At 52.3% G+C, this 15032-nt stretch overlaps 1 protein-coding gene across 1 annotated transcript in view; it reads left to right on the top strand.

Moving 5' to 3' along the window:
- nadk2 (NAD kinase 2, mitochondrial) overlaps window positions 1-14129 on the top strand; it is a 49397-nt gene extending 35268 nt beyond the window's left edge. The window contains exons 4-5 of the mRNA XM_072515579.1: window positions 9083-9206; window positions 13274-14129. Of these exons, the coding sequence (XP_072371680.1) occupies window positions 9083-9206; window positions 13274-13412 (263 nt within the window). The 3' untranslated portion in view covers window positions 13413-14129. The remainder of the gene's footprint in view (window positions 1-9082; window positions 9207-13273) is intronic.
- Window positions 14130-15032: the final 903 nt, after the last annotated feature.

The raw sequence follows: 15032 nt of genomic DNA, 5'->3' as shown, positions 1-15032 counted from the left end.
GCTCGCCAATCCCCCTCTCCTGGTCCCCTAGCTGAACTACGAACAGCTCGCTTTTCCCCATGTTGAGCTTGTACCCCGAAAAGTCCCCGAATTCCCTAAGGATCCTCATTACCTCTGGCATTCCTCCCACTGGGTCCGCCACATACAGCAGCAGGTCGTCCGCATAAGGCGACACCCTATGCTCCTCCCCACCCCGCACCAACCCCCTCCAGTTCCTTGACTCCCTCAGTGCCATAGCCAGGGGTTCAATCGCCAGTGCGAAGAGCAGGGGGGACAGGGGACACCCCTGTCTCGTCCCTCGGTGCAACCGAAAGTACTCAGACCTCCTCTTGTTCGTGGCCACACTCGCCATTGGGACCTCGTACAACAGCCTAACCCACCTGACAAACCCCTCCCCAAACCCGAACCTCTTCAGCACCTCCCACAGGTACCCCCACTCTACCCTATCGAAGGCTTTCTCAGCGTCCATCGCCACCACTATTTACGCCTCCCCCTCCCTCGCCGGCATCATGATAACGTTCAAAAGCCTCCGCGCATTCGCGTTCAACTGTCTCCCCTTCACAAACCCCGTCTGGTCTTCATGGATGATCTGCGGCACACAATCCTCAATCCTCGTGGCTAAGACCTTCGCCAGCATCTACATTTAGCAAGGAAATCGGTCTGTAAGACCCACATTGCAGGGGATCCTTGTCCCGCTTCAGGATCAAGGAGATCAGTGCCCGGGACATCGTCGGGGGTAAAGCTCCCCCCCTCCCTTGCCTCATTGAAGGTCCTAACTAACAGCGGGCCCAACAGGTCCATATATTTTTTATAGAACTAGACCGGGAAACCGTCCGGCCCCGGTGCCTTCCCCACCTGCATGCTTCCTATCCCTTTGATCAGCTCCTCCAGCCCAATCGGGGCCCCCAGTCCCGCCACCAGTCCCTCTCCCACCTTTGGAAACCTCAATTGGTCCAGGAAACGGCCCATCCCTCCCTCCCTCCCGTGGGGGCTCGGATCGGTACAATTCCTCGTAGAAGTCCCTGAAGACCCCATTGATGCCAACCCCACTCCGCACCACGCTCCTTCCCCTGTCCTTTACTCCCCCGATCTCCCTAGCTGCGTCCCGCTTCCGAAGCTGATGCGCCAGCATCCGGCTTGCCTTTTCCCCACACTCCTAAATCGCCCCCTGGGCCTTCCTCCACTGCACCTCCGCCTTCCTGGTGGTCACCAGGTCGAATTCGGCCTGGAGGCTGCGCCTCTTCCTCAACAATCATTCCTCAGGCTCTTCCGCATACCTCCTGTCTACCCTCACCATCTCCCCCACCAGCCTCTCCCTCTCCCCCCCGCTCCCTCCGCTCCTTGTGGGCCCTAATGGAGATCAGCTCTCCCTTCACCACTGCCTTCAGTGCCTCCCATACCATCCCCACTCGGACCTCCCCGTTGTCGTTGGTCTCCAAGTACCTCTCTCTACTTCCTCGGACCCGCTCGCTCACCTTGTCCGCCAACAGCCCCACCTCCAAGCGCCACAGCGGGCGCTGGTCCCTCTCCTCCCCCATCTCCCAAGTCCACCCAATGCGGGGCGTGGTCCGAAATGGCTATTGCCGCATACTCGGTATCCTCTACTCTCACTATCAGCGCCCTAATCAAAATGAAAAAGTCGATTCGAGAATAAGCCTTATGGACATGAGAAGAATGAAAATTCCCTAGCCCCCAGCCTTGCAAATCTCCAAGGGTCCACCCCTCCCATTTGGTCCATAAATCCCCTCAACACTCTAGCCGCCGCCGGCTTCCTACCCGTCCTAGACCTGGAGCGATCCAGTGCAGGATCCAACACCGTGTTAAAGTCTCCCCCCATTATCAGGCCCCCCACTTCCAAGTCTGGGATCCGACCCAACATACGCCGCATAAAACCCGCATCGTCCCAGTTCGGAGCGTACACATTGACCAGTACCACCCTCTCTCCCTGCAACTTACCACTTACCATTACGTACCTACCGCCATTATCTGCCACAATGCTCGACGCCTCGAATGACACCTTCTTTCCCACCAAGATCGCCACTCCTCGATTTTTGGCATCTAGCCCCGAGTGAAACACCTGACCTACCCACCCTTTCCTCAGTCTTACCTGGTCTGCCACCTTCAGGTGTGTCTCCTGGAGCATAACCACATCCGCCTTGAGCCCCTTCAGGTGCGCGAACACGCGGGCCCGCTTAACCGGCCCATTCAGTCCCCTTACATTCCAGGTTATCAGCCGGATCAGGGGGCTACCCTCCCCCCCCCCTCCCCCGCCGACAAGCCATGACCCCTCCTCGGCCAGCCACACGCCCGCACCCCACACCCGGCCCGTTCCCCACAGCGGCATACCCCCGTCTCGACCCACCCCACTCACTCCAGCTCCTCCTTGATCTTAGCAGCAGCAACTCGATCCCCCCCCCCCCCCCCCGGCTAGGACCCATCCTAGCTGGTTTACTCCCCCCATTGCACTTCCGCAAGTCAGCTGACTCCTGCTGACCCCGGCCACTCCCGCCTCCCCTTCGACTCCTCCCATTGTGTGGCACACCCTCCTCTCCCGCTCCCCATTCACAGGCTCTCCCCCTCCCCCCTCCGTTCTAAGCGCGGGAAACAATCCTCGCTCCCCCCCCCCCCCCCCAGTCTTCGGCGCGGGAACAAATCCTGCGCTCTCCACCTACCAGGCCCCGCCACCAACCAAAACAGTGCCCAACCCGCCCCATCCACCCTCCCCAACCCGAAAGAGAAAAACACAGAGAAAAAGAAACCCAAAACAATACAAAGGCCCCCCCCCCCACACCCCCCCCCAACCAAAAATAGGCATAACATATCCACCACAGTCCCCAATCGCCCATCCCGACCCTCAGTCTGTGTCCAGCTTCTCGGCCTGAACAAAGGCCCACGCCTCCTCCGGAGACTCAAAATAATGGTGCCGGTCCTTGTAGGTGACCCACAGTCGCGCCGGCTGCAACATGCCAAACTTCACCCCCTTCCTGTGCAGCACCGCCTTCGCTCGATTGTACCCGGCCCCCCTCTTCGCCACCTCCGCACTCCAGTCCTGATATATCCGAACCTCCACGTTCTCCCACCTGCTGCTCCTCTCCTTCTTGGCCCACCTGAGCACACACTCCCGATCGACGAACCGATGGAACCGCACCAGCACCGCACGCGGAGGCTCGTTAGCCTTGGGCCTCCTCGCCAGCACTCTATGGGCCCCTTCCAGCTCCAGGGGCCCCTGGAAGGACCCCGCTCCCATCAGCGAGTTTAACATGGTGACCACATAGGCCCCCACGTCCGCCTCGACCGATTCTCCATCTCCTCGAACCACTCCTGCCATTTCTTGTGGAGCGCCTCGTGCGCCTCCACTTTTACCGCCAGGACAAACAAAGAACAAAGAAATGTACAGCACAGGAACAGGCCCTTCGGCCCTCCAAGCCCGTGCCGACCATGCTGCCTGACTAAACTACAATCTTCTACACTTCCTGGGTCCGTATCCCTCTATTCCCATCCTATTCATGTATTTGTCAAGATGCCCCTTAAATGTCCCTATCGTCCCTGCTTCCACTACCTCCTCCGGTAGCGAGTTCCAGGCACCCACTACCCCCTGCGTAAAAAACTTGCCTCGTACATCTACTCTAAACCTTGCCCCTCTCACCTTTAACCTATGCCCCCTAGTAATTGACCCCTCTACCCCGGTAAAAAGCCTCTGACTATCCACTCTGTCTATGCCCCTCATAATTTTGTATACCTCTATCAGGTCTCCCCTCAACCTCCTTCGTTCCACTTGTCTGACTCTGACAATGAGGACTAAGATCTCGTCCTCATTGTCAGAGATCTTTTGTTGAGCCTCTCTGATCGCCACCCCCTGCGCTGTCTGTGTCTCCAGCTTATCAATAGAAGCCTTCATCGGCTCTAGCAGGTCCGTTTTAATCTCTGAGGCAGCGCTGGATACCCTCCTGTTGCTCCTCCGCCCACTGCCTCCACGCTGCCTGTTCTCTGCCCGCCACCATTTTGTCCTCCTTCCCTCCCTTCTTCTGGTCCACCACCACCTTTTTTGTCGCCCCGCTCCTAGTTAAAGCCATATACTGACGGGGAGCTATTATTAACTCCTTCCCACACCGGGAAACGTCAGAAAAGTGCCCTTGATGGCCCTGAAAAGAGCCCAAAAGTCCGTTTTTGCGGGAGCCGCCGAATGTGCGACTTAGCTCCGCATAGCCGCAACCGGAAGTCTCGAGACGGAATCCTTTTGGCAGTGTTCGCTTCACCAATCTGCCCCAAAATGTCTGTGGAAACTCCTGAAAAAGGTCTAAGATTCCGTTCCAGAAGGGAGCTGCCGAATGCGCGACCTACTCCTCCATGGCCGCCACCGGAAACCTCGCCCCCGCTTCTTCAGTGGCCTTGGTGAGATCTTTTCACAGTTGTTCCCTCTGCTCTTAGAATTCACTTTTGATAAAGGCCCTCAGGTCAGTTTGCAGCTTTAAGCATGCCCTTCCCCCGCCTACATGCTGGAAGAGGCTCTGTTTATCCTGTTGCAGCCAAATCTTTTACTGTTTCTGCTGGGTCTGGTAGCCAAAAGACATAACATTCCTGGGGGACACTGTCGGGGGAATGTTGCAGTCTTCTTGCCACACCGGGAAATGTCAAACCAATGCCGTGGGGGCCCTGTAAAAGAGCCTAAAAGTCCGTTCCAAGCGGGAGCTACCGAATTTGCGACCTAGCTCTGCGTAGCCGCACCCCCTGGGTGAGATTCTTAATGAGTACTTTGCATCGGTATTCACCAAGGAGAGGGACATGACGGATGTTGAGGCTAGGGATGGATGTTTAAATACTCTCGGTCAAGTCGGCATAAGGAAGGCGGAAGTTTTGGGGTTTCTAAAAGGCATTAAGGTGGACACGTCCCCAGGTCCGGATGGGATCTATCCCAGGTTACTGAGGGAAGCGAGGGACGAAATAGCTGGGGCCTTAACAGATATCTTTGCAGCATCCTTAAGCACGGGTGAGGTCCCGGAGGACTGGAGAATTGCTAATGTTGTCCCTTTGTTTAAGAAGGGTAGCAGGGATAATCCAGGGAATTATAGACCTGTGAGCTTGACGTCAGTGGTAGGCAAACTGTTGGAGAACAAAGAACAAAGAAATGTACAGCACAGGAACAGGCCCTTCGGCCCTCCAAGCCCGTGCCGACCATACTGCCCGACTAAACTACAATCTTCTACACTTCCTGGGTCCGTATCCTTCTATTCCCATCCTATTCATATATTTGTCAAGATGCCCCTTAAATGTCCCTATCGTCCCTGCTTCCACTACCTCCTCCAGTAGTGAGTTCCAGGCACCCACTACCCTCTGCGTAAAAAACTTGCCTCGTACATCTACTCTAAACCTTGCCCCTCTCACCTTAAACCTATGCCCCCTAGTAATTGACCCCTCTACCCTGGGGAAAAGCCTCTGAAGATACTGTGGGATAGGATCTATTCACATTTGGAAGAAAATAGACTTATCAGTGATAGGCAGCATGGTTTTGTGCAGAGAAGGTCATGTCTTACAAACCTAAATGTCTTACAAACCTCCCTCCGAGCGAGGGAACCGTGGTTTACCAAAGAAGTGGAATCTCTTGTTAAGAGGAAGAAGGAGGCCTATGTGAAGATGAGGTGTGAAGTTTCAGTTGGGGCGATGGATAGTTACAAGGTAGCGAGGAAGGATCTAAAGAGAGAGCTAAGACGAGCAAGGAGGGGACATGAGAAGTATTTGGCAGGAAGGATCAAGGAAAACCCAAAAGCTTTCTATAGGTATGTCAGGAATAAGCGAATGACTAGGGACAGAGTAGGACCAGTCAAGGACAGGGATGGGAAGTTGTGTGTAGAGTCTGAAGAGATAGGCGAGATACTAAATGAATATTTTTCGTCAGTATTCACTCAGGAAAAAGATAATGTTGTGGAGGAGAATGCTGAGCTCCAGGTAAATAGATTAGATGGCATTGAGGTAAGTAGGGAAGAGGTGTTGGCAATTCTGGACAGGCTGAAAATAGATAAGTCCCCGGGACCTGATGGGATTTATCCTAGGATTCTCTGGGAGGCCAGGGAAGAGATTGCTGGACCATTGGCTTTGATTTTTATGTCATCATTGGATACAGGAATAGTGCCAGAGGACTGGAGGATAGCAAATGTGGTCCCTTTGTTCAAAAAGGGGAGCAGAGACAACCCCGGCAACTATAGACCGGTGAGCCTCACGTCTGTAGTGGGTAAAGTCTTGGAGGGGATTATAAGAGACAAGATTTATAATCATCTAGATAGGAATAATATGATCAGGGATAGTCAGCATGGCTTTGTGAAGGGTAGGTTATGCCTCACAAACCTTATCGAGTTCTTTGAGAAGGTGACTGAACAGGTAGACGAGGGTAGAGCAGTTGATGTGGTGTATATGGATTTCAGCAAAGCGTTTGATAAGGTTCCCCATGGTAGGCTATTGCAGAAAATACGGAGGCTGGGGATTGAGGATGATTTAGAGATGTGGATCAGAAATTGGCTAGCTGAAAGAAGACAGAGGGTGGTGGTTGATGGGAAATGTTCAGAATGGAGTTCTGTCACAAGTGGAGTACCACAAGGATCTGTTCTGGGGCCGTTGCTGTTTGTCATTTTTATCAATGACCTAGAGGAAGGCGCAGAAGGTGGGTGAGTAAATTTGCAAAACGATACTAATGTCGGTGGTGTTGTCGATAGTGTGGAAGGAAGTAGCAGGTTACAGAGGGATATAGATAAGCTGCAGTGCTGGGCTGAGAGGTGGCAAATGGAGTTTAATGTAGAGAAGTGTGAGGTGATTCACTTTGGAAGGAATAACAGGAATGCGGAATATTTGGCTAATGGAAAAGTTCTTGAAAGTGTGGGTGAGCAGAGGGATCTAGGTGTCCATGTACATAGATCCCTGAAAGTTGCCACCCAGGTTGATAGGGTGGTGAAGAAGGCCTATGGAGTGTTGGCCTTTATTGGTAGAGGGATTGAGTTCCGGAGTCAGGAGGTCATGTTGCAGCTGTACAGAACTCTGGTACGGCCGCATTTGGAGTATTGCGTACAGTTCTGGTCACCGCATTATAGGAAGGACGTGGAGGCTTTGGAACGGGTGCAGAGGAGATTTACCAGGATGTTGCCTGGTATGGAGGGAACATCTTATGAGGAAAGGCTGATGGACTTGAGGTTGTTTTCGTTAGAGAGAAGAAGGTTAAGAGGAGACTTAATAGAGGCATACAAAATGATCAGAGGGTTAGATAGGGTGGACAGTGAGAGCCTTCTCCCGCGGATGGAAATGGCTAGCACGAGGGGACATAGCCTTAAACTGAGGGGTAATAGATATAGGACAGAGGTCAGGGGTAGGTTCTTTACGCAAAGAGTAGTGAGGCCGTGGAATGCCCTACCTGCTACAGTAGTGAACTCGCCAACATTAAGGGCATTTAAAAGTTTATTGGATAAACATATGGATGATAATGGCATAGTGTAGGTTAGATGGCTTTTGTTTCGGTGCAACATCGTGGGCCGAAGGGCCTGTACTGCGCTGTATCGTTCTATGTTCTATGTTCTAATTCTTTGAGGAAGTGACAAAGTTAATTGATGAGGGAAGGGCTGTAGATGTCATATACATGGACTTCAGTAAGGCGTTTGATAAAGTGTCCCATGGCAGGTTGATGGAAAAAGTGAAGTTGTATGGGATTCAGGGTGTACGAGCGAGATGGATAAAGAACTGGCTGGGCAACAGGAGACGGAGTAGTGGTGGAAGGGAGTGTCTCAAAATGGAGAAAGGTGACTAGTGGTGTTCCACAGGGATCCGTGCTCGGACCACTGTTGTTTGTGATATACATAAATGATCTGGACGAAAGGTATAGGTGGTCTGATTAGCAAGTTTGCAGATGATACTAATATTGGTGGAGTTGCAGATAGCGAGGAGGACTGTCAGAGAATACAGCAAAATATAAATAGATTGGAGAGTTGGGCAGAGAAATGGCAGATGGAGTTCAATCCAGTCAAATGCGAGGTGATGCATTTTGGAAGATCTAATTCAAGAGCGAATTATACGGTCAATGGAAGAGTCCTGGGGAAAATTGATGTACAGAGAGATCTGGGAGTTCAGGTCCATTGTATCCTGAAGGTGGCAACGCAGGTCGATAGTGGTCAAGAAGGCATACAGCATGCTTGCCTTCATCGGACGGGGTATTGAGTACAAGAGTCGGCAGGTCATGTTACAGTTGTATAGGACTTTGGTTAGGCCACATTTGGAATACTGCGTGCAGTTCTGGTCGCCACGTTACCAGAAGGATGTGGATGCTTTAGAGAGGGTGCAGAGGAGGTTCACCAGGATGTTGCCTGGTGTGGAGGGTGCTAGCTATGAAGAAATGTTGAGTAGATTAGGATTGTTTTCGTTGGAAAGACGGAGGTTGAGGGGGGACCTGATTGAGGTCTACAAAATTGAGAGGTATGGACAGGGTGGATAGCAACAAGCTTTTTCCAAGAGTGGGGGTGTCACTTACAGGGGTCACGATTTCAAGGTGAGAGGGGGAAAGTTTAAGGGAGATGTGCGTGGAAAGTTTTTTTACGCAGAGGGTGGTGGGTGCCTGGAACGCTTTGCCAACGGAGGTGGTAGAGGCGGGCACGATAGCATCATTTAAGATGCATCTAGACAGATATATGAACGGGCGGGGAACAGAGGGAAGTAGATCCTTGGAAAATAGGAGACAGGTTCGGTGCAGGCACAATTTTCTTTCTTTGTGCAAACTCCCTCAGTACTGACCCTCTGACAGTGCGGCACTCCCTCAGTACTGACCCTCTGACAGTGCAGCACTCCCTCAGTACTGACCCTCTGACAGTGCAGGACTCCCTCAGTACTGACCCTCTGACAGTGCGGCACTCCCTCAGTACTGACCCTCTGACAGTGCGGCACTCCCTCAGTACTGACCCTCTGACAGTGCAGCACTCCCTCAGTACTGACCCTCTGACAGTGCAGCTCTCCCTCAGTACTGACAGTGGTGTAGATTTTGTGTCCATTTGTTTAGCTGCTGTGTGTTTGATATGTGAATGACGTTCTGAGGTTAACCTATCTTTACTCTCTGCAGTCACTGATCACTACAACCAGTCACTTGTGTTCTGCCCAGAGGAGCCGAAGATCTTCTTCAGTATCCGGGAGCCCATTGTAAACCGAGTGTTCACCAGCCATCAGAACCGAGGCTTCACCAGCAAGTATGTGTCCTTCATCCCGAGCTGTCCGTCACTCTGACATTATCCAGTCTCTGTCTGGGACAGACACTGCTCCCCGCCCCCCCGCTCCCCGCCCCCCGCAGCCCAAAGATGTGCAGGTTAGGTGGATTGGCCACGTTAAATTGCCCCTTAATTGGGAAAAAAATAATTGGGTACTTTATTTTTAATTAAAAAAAACACTGCAATGAAGTTACTGTGAAAATATCCTAGTCGCCAAATTCCGGCACCTGTTTGGGTACACAGAGTGAGGCTTCACAGCTCCAGGGTTCCAGGTTCGAATCCCGGCTTGGGTCACTGTCTGTGCGGAGTCTGCACGTTCTCCCCGTGTCTGCGTGGGTTTCCTCCGGGTGCTCCGGTTTCCTCCCACAGTCCAAAGATGTGCAGGTTAGGTGGATTGGCCGTGATAAATTGCCCTTAGTGTCCAAAAAGGTTAGGAGGGGTTACTAGGTTACGAGGATAGGTTGGAAGTGAGGGCTTAGTGGGTCGGTGCAGACTCGATGGGTATTGCTCTGGGCTCTGGGATCCAGGGGAATGCTCTGGGATCCAGGGTTATGCTCTGGGAGCTGGGTTTGACTCTTACCAGGGAAGAAGGCCAAATTTGAATTCAATAAAAATCTGGAATTAAAAGTCTAATGACGACCATGAAACCATTGTCGATTGTTGTAAAAACCCACCTGGGTCACTAATGTCCTTACCTGGTCTGGCCTACATGTGTCTCCAGACCCACAGCAATGTGGTGGACTCTGAACTGCCCCTTCAATTAGGGGTGGGCAGTAAATGCAGCCCCAGCCGGCGACACCCATGAACAAACAAAGAAGTTGTTCTGCTACCGGAGGAGGCTGTTCGGCCCATCGACTCCATGTTGCCTCTGTCGAGGAGTCCAGTCAATCCCATTCCCCTGGTTCCATCCCCATATCTTTGGTTCCATCTTATCCTGGGCAGATCCTTTCTCCTTCTGTTGAAATTATCCCGATTCCAGTGCAAATGTTCCGGGCGGGATTCTCCATTCCGGACACCTGGATCGCGTTTCCCAATGGGACGCAGAACCGGGCTTTGGGAATTGTGATGATCTCACCCTCCCGCTGGTGGCGTGAACGATGTCCTCGACTGCGTGCCTGCCGGGAGGAGAATGCAGGGCCTGCCTGCTGACCCCTCCTCTAACATACCCCTGGGACCCCTGTAATATGGAGACCCTCCTCACAACAGCCCCTGCGATAGGGAGAAGCCCCCCCTCCTCCTGAGACAAGTGCGATGTGGAGACCCCTACTTAAGGGACCCCCTTCACAGAGACCCGCTAACTAACTGGGGGGGGGTCTCCTTATTACAGGGGTCCGGGGGGGGGGGGGGTTTAGGTCACCTCTGTACTCGGGCGAAGGGCCCAGGCAATCTGGGTGGGGGCTGATTTGTGGTGTTTCGGGGGGGGGGGGCTCGCTGTTAGGCCGCCCGCTCAAAATAGCGGTCCGATTGCGAGATTCCCCCCGAAATCTCTCCTATTCCGTGCAAAATGGGCCTGCCGAGGAAAACGGAATTGCTCCCGCTTCACACTCGCAGGGGGTTTGTAAATTGGGTGCAATTCTCCTCCGGCAGGGGTACCTAGGCCGGGATTCTGCGTGGCCCGACTATCATGTTCAGTGGTTGGGTGGAGAATGAGCTCTGACGCTGAAATTGGGGCCGGTTTGACGTTGGTCTGCCGTGCTCCTCGCCCTCCAGACTGCCGTCATCGTGACCCGCTCTGCGCGTCCTGCAACAGCGTCGCCACGTCATCGGCTTGCCCAGCGGGAACCCAGCGTGGCGGCTGAGTGCTGTCTCCGGCCCCGCCACACTGGGCCGGGATCCGTGCCACTGGCCGGGGGTCTTTCTGCAAAGGCTGGGGGTCTGGTGCGGGGTGGCCAGGGGGTGGGCTGTGGGGTCGCGGGTGGCGTGTTGGGTCCGCGCACGGCCGGCTCCAGTTTGTCGGCACGGCCTGGGACCCGGCCATTCTCTGCCCGTTTTCAGCACGGGAGGCGGGAGTTTCACGGTGCTGGCCCCTCACCGGTTCCGGAATCGGTGAGGGTTGCACGCCAAGTGTTTGGCGGTGAAAGACCACACCCACTCTGCTGGCACCTGCACATAGCTGCCATGACGGAGAATCCTGTCCATTCTCTCCCAAACGGAGAATGGCACCCTCTGGTACCTGCTCTTCTCTCTTACTGAATACTCTCAGCCCAGTTAGAATCATAGAATTTACAGTGCAGGGGGAGGCCATTCGGCCCATAGAGTCTGCACCGGCTCTTGGAAAGAGCACCCTACCCAAGGTCAACACCTCCACCCTATCCCCATAACCCAGTAATCCTACCCAACCTTTTGGACACTTAATGAGCAATTTATCATGGCCAATCCACTTAACCTGCACATCTTTGGACTGTGGGAGGAAACCCACGCGCACACGGGGAGAACGTGCAGACTCCACACAGCCAGTCACCTGAGGCCGGAATTGAATCCGGGTTCCTGGAGCTGTGAGGCAGCAGTGCTAACCACTGTGCCACCTCATGATGTGGAGATGCCGGCGTTGGACTGGGGTGAGCACAGTACGAAGTCTTACAACACCAGGTTAAAGTCCAACAGGTTTGTTTCGATGTCACTAGCTTTCGGAGCGCTGCTCCTTCCTCAGGTGAATGAAGAGGTATGTCCCAGAAACACATATATAGACAGATTCAAAGATGCCAAACAATGCTAGGAATGCGACCATTAGCAGGTGATTAAATCTTTACAGATCCAGAGATGGGGTAACCCCAGGTTAAAGAGGTGTGAATTGTGTCAAGCCAGGACAGTTGGTAGGATTTTGCAGGCCAGATGGTGGGGGGATGAATGTAATGCAACATGAATCCCAGGTCCCGGTTGAGGCCGCACTCGTGTGCGGAACTTGGCTATAATGCGGATTCCTATGCCCCTGCCAATTTAGTTTGAACCCTCCCTAACTAGACGATGAACCTACCCTCAGGACATTGTAAATTTGTGAAGAAAGAGCAAACAGCACCATCCAGTGGCCAGGTTGTGCAGCTACAGTGTGATGAGTTTACATAGGAAAATCCCATTCCGGATGTGCAGAGGAGAACTGACCATGGAAACAGTCAGTATAAAGAGAGAGAATAGGATCTGCTGACTGACGTGACTTTCAGTAAGTTATAGATACAACTCTGATGGTCAGTGTTCCTATCGAGGGATGTGTAGGTGTAGAGCAGCCAGTAAAGCTGCTCTACACCTTAAAGTATAACTTTAAACTGAGGGGTAATAGATATAGGACAGAGGTCAGAGGTAGGTTCTTTACGCAAAGAGTAGTGAGGCCGTGGAATGCCCTACCTGCTACAGTAGTGAACTCGCCAACATTGAGGGCATTTAAAAGTTTATTGGATAAACATATGGATGATAATGGCATAGTGTAGGTTAGATGGCTTTTGTTTCGGTGCAACATCGTGGGCCGAAGGGCCTGTACTGCGCTGTATCGTTCTATGTTCTATGTTCTATAAAGCAAGCTGGAGGAAGATGGGAGCTTGAGGGCAGCTCCACGACCCTACCTTCTCATTCTGCTAGATCCTGGCCAATGTGGATATCACTCCATTTATCTGCCTTTGCTCCCTTGCTTTCCATAGCCCTACCTTGGCTGAAAGTCTGAATGTCTCTCTCTCGCTCGCTCCCAATTTGCACAACACGGGAAATCTCCCCGAGCTCTGCCCCTGTACAGTCCACCTCGACTTGTAAAGTTTTGTCACCTGTTCCACATTCTTCAGTTTATTTCTGTAAACACTATTGGTTCATTTTAATTATTTAAATGACTCGATGATCTTTTGTACGTGAGAATGGAGCCACCCTGTTTCCAGCTGGAATGGAATGGCCCTGTTGCTGGGGGTAACTAGGTGAGAATGCACTGGGCTACAAAATGGGCGGTCAACAATTCAATGCAAGTTTCTCAGAGCGGTATTGGGCTGGGAGACTCTGAGGGGCAGTACAGCTTTGCTAAGGAGCTGAACTCCATTGTGGGTTCCTAACCTCCCTCTCACTCTTCTCTCCAGGATGTGTGTCCGTTCGAGGTGCTGGAATGCCTGTATGGTGGTGGATGGTGGCACCTCATTTGAGTTCAATGACGGTGCGATCGCGACACTGACTGTGGATGAGGACGATGCTTTGTGCACTGTTGTTCTGGAGGATTGAGAGGACGTTCCTATATCTGGGTGATACTGGACTGTGCCAGACTACTGAGTGTTCGGCAGTGGGGTTTGTGGGAGTGCGTTCACTGCCTTTCCTGTGTGAGTGGCAGTAACGTGGGGGATTGAGCTCCACTCGGTCTGATCCTTATAAATTTTGATCTGGGTTTATCTGGGGGTTGAGTGTTGGTGGGAGGGAGGGGTCCCTCCACGAGAGGATTTTATCAAAGTTTCTGTCATGGTACCAGTGGATGAGAAAGCTCAACCATCAGATTGTCCTTCAATGAAATCCAGGTGTCTGTGGGCATGCGGCCTAATCACAGGCCGATATCTCCCTGGTTCTGGTGAGTTCCATCCTGCAGTGTCTCTCCCTCTTCACCAACATCCCCACCCCCTCATGGGGTCAGCGTGTTCTGCCTGCCCCTGTGTGGGCAGCAAGGTGCTATGTGATCCAGCTGGATCCTGACCCACCAGGAGAAGGGTCCTGAGGCTCACAGCTCTCAGTTTAATGGGGCTCGAATCTGCACTTTGTATATTGATGACTGGACAGAGACTGTCTGGAGCTGTAACCCTGGCCCCTCCTGCGGTAAGGTCCAGTTGCTATGGAGGGAGAAGCTGAGTGTGTCACAGCGAGGTGAGTGATGGGAGATCTGCCTGTGAGTGCTGCGTCAATACAATCAAATGTGAAGCCAAGTCAAAGCCAATAATAAATTTTTAAACCACTTCCAGTGCTTTTTGCAGTTAAGTATAGGAAACGTGTGTTCAGCCGATGTAATCACAGGGAAGGCCATATGGCCCGTTGTTGCTGTGCCAGTTCTTCCAGGTAATCCCACTGCCTCCTGCTCTTACTGCACAGCTCAGCAGATATTTACCAATCCCCTTTCAAACCTTCCTGTTGAATCTATTTCCAGGCAGCACATTCCTGATCACAACAACACTGCTTAAAAAAATGTTTCCTCATCTGTGCCCGCTGCTTCTGCCATCCCTGGCAATCTGTCTCCTTTCCTTATTGATCTATCAGCCATGGAAAATACCTTCTCTTTCTTTAGTCCATCAGATTTTGTCTTTTCCTTCTGCTCTAAGGAGAGCAGCATAGCCGCTTCTGACTCTGTGTAAACTGCAATCCCTCATCCCTGGGCCCGTCCCAGTCAATCCCCTCCTACACCCTCAAGGCCTTGCTAAAGTGTACTGCCCAGAATTGGACACGCTACTTCAGCTGAGGTCTAAACAGAGTTTTTATACACGTTTGCTTCCTTTATTGTTCTACTCTGCTGTTAATAAATCCGTGCACCTTACACAGCCAGATCTCTCTGTTTCTGTCTTTCAGAGCTGTACACTTCTATTACCTCCTCAGAATGTATCACTCACACATCTGTGTTAAATCTCACCTGCCATTTTTTACCAGTCTGTGTTGAGTGTGGTTCAAGCACAGACACTTGGTGGGGAGAGGGATGGAATCACCAGCTGGCTTGTGGCAGGGACTGTGGCTTCAGTCTTCCCAATATTTAATCAGAGAAACTATTGCTCGTCCAGTTTGATAATTTAACAACAGTGAACGATTAACTTGGTGAGGGGAGAGGATCCAGTTGCCGTGGTCCATGTAGGTAGCGATGACATCGGCAGAATG

This window comes from Scyliorhinus torazame, chromosome 9 (assembly GCF_047496885.1).
Source record: "Scyliorhinus torazame isolate Kashiwa2021f chromosome 9, sScyTor2.1, whole genome shotgun sequence".
In the NCBI taxonomy this organism is placed as follows: Eukaryota; Metazoa; Chordata; class Chondrichthyes; order Carcharhiniformes; family Scyliorhinidae; genus Scyliorhinus; species Scyliorhinus torazame.
Note: the sequence above shows the minus strand (reverse complement) of the source record. Positions and strands in the feature narration are given on the sequence as shown.